Source organism: Microtus ochrogaster, chromosome 26 (assembly GCF_000317375.1).
Source record: "Microtus ochrogaster isolate Prairie Vole_2 chromosome 26, MicOch1.0, whole genome shotgun sequence".
NCBI lineage: Eukaryota > Metazoa > Chordata > Mammalia > Rodentia > Cricetidae > Microtus > Microtus ochrogaster.
The window spans coordinates 12,643,990-12,650,345 of record NC_022025.1 but is presented as its reverse complement, the minus strand read 5'-3'; the positions used below and the strand labels follow the sequence as shown (position 1 = coordinate 12,650,345).

At 40.0% G+C, this 6,356-nt stretch overlaps 1 protein-coding gene across 4 annotated transcripts in view; it reads right to left on the bottom strand.

Annotated features, from left to right (window-relative positions):
* Magi2 (membrane associated guanylate kinase, WW and PDZ domain containing 2) overlaps positions 1–6,356 on the bottom strand; it is a 1,267,351-nt gene that overhangs the window by 150,739 nt on the left and 1,110,256 nt on the right. For 3 of the 4 annotated variants that reach the window (XM_026784667.1, XM_026784668.1, XM_026784669.1), the window contains one exon: positions 2,407–2,448. The exons of the other annotated variant lie outside the window; for it this stretch is intronic. In XM_026784667.1, the coding sequence (XP_026640468.1) occupies positions 2,407–2,448 (42 nt within the window). The remainder of the gene's footprint in view (positions 1–2,406; positions 2,449–6,356) is intronic. 4 annotated transcript variants of the gene reach the window in all.

Here is a 6,356-nt window from a genome sequence, read left to right as displayed (position 1 = left end):
GTAGACTAGGCTGGCCTTGAACTAACAGAGATCCGCCCGTCTCTGCTTCCCAGGAGATGGGATTAAAGCTATGGGCCACCATGTCTGGTTTGATTACTGAAGTCTTTAAGGTCCTTTGTAATACTTTAATAACACACCGAGTAGATCTTTTCCTCTTTTTTCATTTGCTTGACTTCTGCATCTCACTGATACTACTTCTGGTTTGACCTTTACAGTCCTGGAGTCTTAAAAAAAAATCCTAAAGACAAGGTTTTCTCTGCAGGTGGTTTCTGTGGCTCTCCACAGCTGGCCTCATTTTGCCTGGATGTTCGACATTTGAGAATTCGATATACATGTGTGAAAAATTATCAGAGAGGTGTTTATTGCATGTAATCTTGATTTTCTATGATTTTTGATAATTTATATATACACTTGACAAAATATTTGGATTGGTTCTTTCTTGAAAATTTGAGTTGCACATTGGAATAAGGCACTCACACTGAAACTTTCATTTTTTTATATTTTAAATGTAAAGTGCGGCTTTGTATATATCTCAAGATAACCTAGGCTATTGGGCAACCTTTGTTTTCTTCTTTGATTTCTGAATAAAATACATTTAGAGATTGAAGTTTTTTTTTTTTGGAAATATGTTTTCTGAGGCTAGTTTAAGTGAGCTTTAGATTTCTACATTAAATCCTGGTTTCATCTTTTTTTTTTTTACCCATAATTACTAGGCATAATACATTCTTAAACATAATAAGGATCTTACAGCCAGTGTCTCAGTCAGATGAAAGAGTAGCCACACTAAAGACTTCAGACCTCGCTAAACAGTTACTTTAGACGTTATTTGGTTGCTAAGTAGTATCTTCCATGTTTTGTACATACTCAAGAAACAACATGGAAACGTAGAAAATGAAGATCACCAGCACACACATTCCCCAAGGGGTGTTGGAGCACCCTGGGATGGAAACAAGGTCGTCATGGAAACACACTAGGGATGTGTGCTGAAGCCCACAAACGTGGGATGGAGTTAGTATAGTACTAAGAGACACTGCTTTCTGCAATGCCTTGAGTTGTCCTGGCTAACCAGTTGTTAAGAGCGTTTCATAAGTAACTGGAGAAGGAAAGAAGGTCTCAGACTTTGTTGTCTTCATTCATGCCTACAACGTGATGTATTTTAGCTTATTTGTATATGATGAGAAAAAAAGACAAAGTAAAATTATTAAGATATTTCTTAAGTTTTTAAACCAGAAGCTATAATATTGTACCCTAACTCAAAATAGTATCAAAATATAAAATGTAATTGGAATTATTAAAGGAACCAAATTGATACAGGTATTTAATTATGTTCAGGATAATTTCAATCTGTGTTAGCAAATTCTTTAGTAAGATTTTTTTTTTGAAATATTTAGCTTTCCTCTTGAGATATCCTACCTTCTTATTTCCATTTACCTGGTTTAACAAGATCCAATTTAAATAAAATGTAAATTACAGAAGTTATTTAATATTGCCAAGCAGCCACTTTTTAAAAAAAGTTTAACAAATAATATCAATTTTGATAACATATTTTAACTTAATTATCAAAATACCATCTGTTCTGGCTGGCTATGTGTCAACTTGACATAGCTGGCGTAATCAGGGAGGAAGGAGCCTCAGCTGAGGAAATCTCTCCCTGAGATCCAACTGTAAGGCATTTTCTCAATTAGTGATCAATGGAGGAGGGCCCGGCCCACGGTGGGTGGTGCGATTCCTGGGCTGCTGGTCCTGAGTTTTTTAAGAAGGTGGGCTGAGCAAGCCATAAGAAGCAAGCCAGTAAACAGCTCCTCTCCATGGCCTCTGCGTCAGCTCCTGTCTCCAGGATCCTGCCCCATTTGAGTTCCTGTCCTGACTGCCTTCAGTGATGAACTCTGATGTGGAAATGTAAGCCGAATAAACCCTTTCACCCAAAATTGTTTTTTTTTTTTTTTTTTGGTCATGGTGTTTCATTGCAGAAATAGAAACCCTAACTAATACACTATCTTAACATAAGACAATCAAAAGACTTATTCTTGTCCTAAGTCTTTGAAATTCACTGTGGAGTTCATACACATTTGATAACATGTCTAAATTTGCACGCTAGTACCTAGTGGCTGCTGTATTAGACAGCGCAGATCTACCTAGTCTGATGGTTTTCTTTGACAGTTGGTTCTAAGTGCATCCTTTCAGTGACTTTGTAATGAAGGACATTCACTAATATTTGTCTTTTGCATGTAAGCCCCCAGACCCACCATGATGAGGCTAGCCCTCTGCCTTGAACACATGTGATGTAGGTGAATTAATTACCACACTGGATACTACGCAGTGAAAAGTTGAAACCACTGAGGAAAATGACAGGTTACACAAAGTGGAAGACGTGTGCTCACAGAGCTGTGGACTCTGAATACTTGCCAGAGGAATCCATTCGAAAACTGGTCCTGGGTGGTACTTGTTCTGGATGGGAAAATGGGGAAGTAGAGTTGAAATTTATCGATGGCATTTTAAAATTCATCTTTATGTTCTTTCTGTTGATGCTATAACTCCCCCAACCCAAATTCTATGCTCATGTTTATGTATTTTTTTCACCTGTTTCTAAAATCCTTTGAAGTTAATGGATAGAATCCCCTGCCTCTGGTAAGCGTGTACGATCATGCGCCTCATACAGGTTAAAACAGAACAATATGGATTCTTTTAGCATCATGGAAAAGACCATTTCCAAATTTCATCTTGGTTTCATTTTCACTATAAGAATATATATTTGGAAATATGTCAATTCAGAGCCTGACGTCTATGCAATGAGTCCCTCAAACTCATATTATGGTCACTAAGATGAAAAGTGAAAATTACAATCTATGATCAAACAGATTTAACACCAGTCCAAATATTTTGAGATTTCTGATTATTTGGAGAGCTGAGGTTTTGTCCAAGTAGTTGAGTTAAACTGGTTCATTCTGGCAGCAGAGAGCCTTCATGAGAACTATGATGTGGCTTACAATATGCCTAACAACATATATTTATTAACGTCAACATGAAACATCCTTTTTAAATGCAGGAATGCTCAACTTTTTGCGCTCTGCAAACCCTGGTTCTCTGTATTGGGAGTATGTGAGGACAGCCGCTCCCATGGGTTCAAATTTATGGGGGGGGGTAAATATGGACCTCCTCACAGACATGCTTAAGAACTAGAGAGGGCATCTGTGACTGTTGAGTATATAGAAAATGACATCACTAAACTGTCCCTTGAGTTTTATTGTGCTTTCTCAAGCTACTGCGCTACAGAGGGAGGGAGAGACAGACTGCAAGGCTGTGTGAAGACTTGAAAGTATTTCACTGGGAAGATGCAAGATGAGCCCATGACACTAAGAGGCGCACATCACTTGTTCTGGGCTTTATCCCAGGGAACCCTTCGAGATAATTTTTAGGACAAAAATCACATGAAAATACCCCTTTGTTTTTAACTTCATGGTGATGAAAACTCACTATCCAATAATCTGCTGTCTTTGCCTTTACTGTGGAAACACTGCCCTCCACTCTCGACACAATTTCCTTCCTGCCCTCCCCTTCCCTCCTTTTTGCCTTCCTTCTTGCCTTTCTTCTTCCACACAAGGAAGACTCTGCAGGTTGACTCCAGACTCAGGATTTTCCTGCTTCAGCGCTTCAAGTGCTGAGCTTAGGTGTGTATGCTGTCACTCTCTGTTCACAATGGTAGATTATTTCCTGTGATCTTCAAATATTCTTCGTCTTCCTTTATAGCTCTATCCATAGACACCTTCTCAAACCATGTGATCGGGTTTAATCTGAGACTTGCAGAGGTCATACATATGCAAACCCCTTGCCAAGGAGCGCCCAAGAAAATAAGAATTGTGCTAGACTGAGTTGTTGAGATCCATCTGAGAGTGGCAGAATATTTTTGCCTTTATGAAAACGTAATATAGCTAATCATATTATCAAAAATTAAAAGTTACAAAATCCTTCTAGGGCATAAGGCATACTGTTGATAAAATAATTGTAAGCTTTTCTTGCAATCAGCATCCTCCTTATGTTTAATATGTAAGTCAGTTTTAAGTTGGGATTCATGTTAGGACATTATTATTACGGTTATGTAAATGATTATGTAGGTATGATGTATAATCATATAAATGATTATTCTAGAAGGGTCAACTTAGGACTATTCAAGTAGACTGAAAAGAATGTATCACAGAACATCTCAATGTTAAGCTGCCATCATTTTATGATAGAGTACTATCACATGGAGCACTAGAAATACTAGTGTTTTATTGACAATTTTTTTTTTAAAAAAATATTGCAATGAGAGTCTATTGCTCCAATATGGAGTTCAGTTCATTTTGCACAGTGAGCTAGTTTTGTTCACTGGGGCACTGTAGGTGGATTTTTCTCTGCGCTGCCAACTCATCAAAAACAACACAGAGACTTATTCACTATGAAAGCTCTGTCGGCCTTAGCTTAGGCTTGTTCCTCACTAGTTCTTACAATTTAAGTTAACCCATCTTTTTTAAATCTATGTTCTTCAATACGGCTTGGTTCCCTTTCCTCTGTACTTCCCATTCTGCTTTCTCTTCACCTGACTGGTGACTCCTCCTTTCTCCTTCCCGGAGCTCTCTGCCCCCATAAGCCCCACCTATCCCCTTCCTGCCTAGCTATTGGCCATTCTGCTCTTTCTTTTTAAACCAATCACAGTGACACATCTTCACACAGTGCAAAGGAATATTCCACCACAGGGCACAGAGATCCTGCCTGCCAGGGCAGTTGTGCAAAGGCATATCAGCTTCCTTTCTGAGAGCCTTCGTGTTTTCTGTGGCAGTCTAGGATTTTGACTGAGAAAAGTAGATTCACATCAGGGATGGAAGACCGCCATCTTCTGAACACCACATTGGTGTCACATTGACACTTTATGCTCTCCTAATCTCACTAGGACTTACTTGCTATGTAGCAATTAGATTCCATTCACTGAAGCCCTGATGGTCTCATGTTGATTCATAGAAATCCTTCAGGTTACACTGGGAATCTGTGCTGCCCACGCTGATATAAGAGCACGCTCGGGTAAGGAGCGAGTTTTGAGTCCATTTTCATAGTCTTCTGCCCTTCCATCCTTTACTAACGTCAGAGATGCCAAGTTTTAAATTACTGAATAAAATAAATACATAAGCTGTGGAGTTATAGCTAATTCCCAAAGCACAGGGAAAATGTGCTATGGCATATTTATTGTACTGTCTATATTATTAGCTCACATCACGGTGATTTCCAACTATAAAAGGAAGCTGATAGAAATATAGATGTTTTCATAGTTTTCTAGACAGTCACCCAAGGATACTACTTTTGAAATTAGATTTCTGAACTAATTAGGGTCTATCGATCAAAAACGGCAAGCACAACTTTAATGGATTTATCGACCTCATTTTCCAAAATGTTACAGAGGCGAAGTGATGATCTATTAGAAGCGCCAGTGAAAAGACAGTTTCCCCCCACAGGTCAAATCATAAACATAAATCACACCAGGGATACAGTGATAAAAGGTAGAGAGAATCCACATTTACATACAGTGGAGGGGATTAAATGATAGCATGCTGTCTTTTCTCTCATGATTCTAATGTCAAGCCACAGGTAAGGGTGTCTGAACACGTTTTACGTCTCATTTTAACACTTCCCTACGGTAAGATTGTGTGCGAAAGGCCACAGGTGAGAGGTAAATTAATGCAGGCTGCAGGACACCATCACTGCCCTGGCCGTTCAGGCTCAGCCCCGTGTTTAGTTGCAAGCAGGCTCCCCTGTGTGCAAGATGTCCTTTCATGATGACCTAAAGTCCTGCCTACATTTGTGGCAGCCAAACATTTGTCCTTTCCCGTATGCGGCTGGGTCCGCCTGGGTCCTGGACTCTGGCCAGCTCAAGAGGTGGACTCACAGGGGCTTCCGAGCCCACATTCTTTCTTGTGTGATGTGGCCACCCCAATGTCACTTTCCTGACTTTCCAGGGGTGTGCTCTGGTGGATGGTGTCACTTTCCACTCCCTCTTTCCAGATGGCTCTATGATTAGGATGGGAGGCCCTGCAAACTCCACCTCCGTTCACTAGGAATAGGGAAGGAGCGGCCAGAAGGCCAACAGTTAGCCTGGAAACAGTGTGAGCTGTGTGAACATCATACGGAGTAAAGAACAGTTCAGTAATGAAGAGCAAAAGGGAAGGTTAGCAGCCTGGGTGGGAAAACTACTCTTCGCTGCCTTTGATACATTGTAACTCTAGTACAGGTGTGAAAACCACTCTTCCCTGTCTTTGATACATTGTATCTCTTTTACCCGCCAGAAACCACTCTTCTCTGGCTTTGATACATTGTATCTCTATTACCCG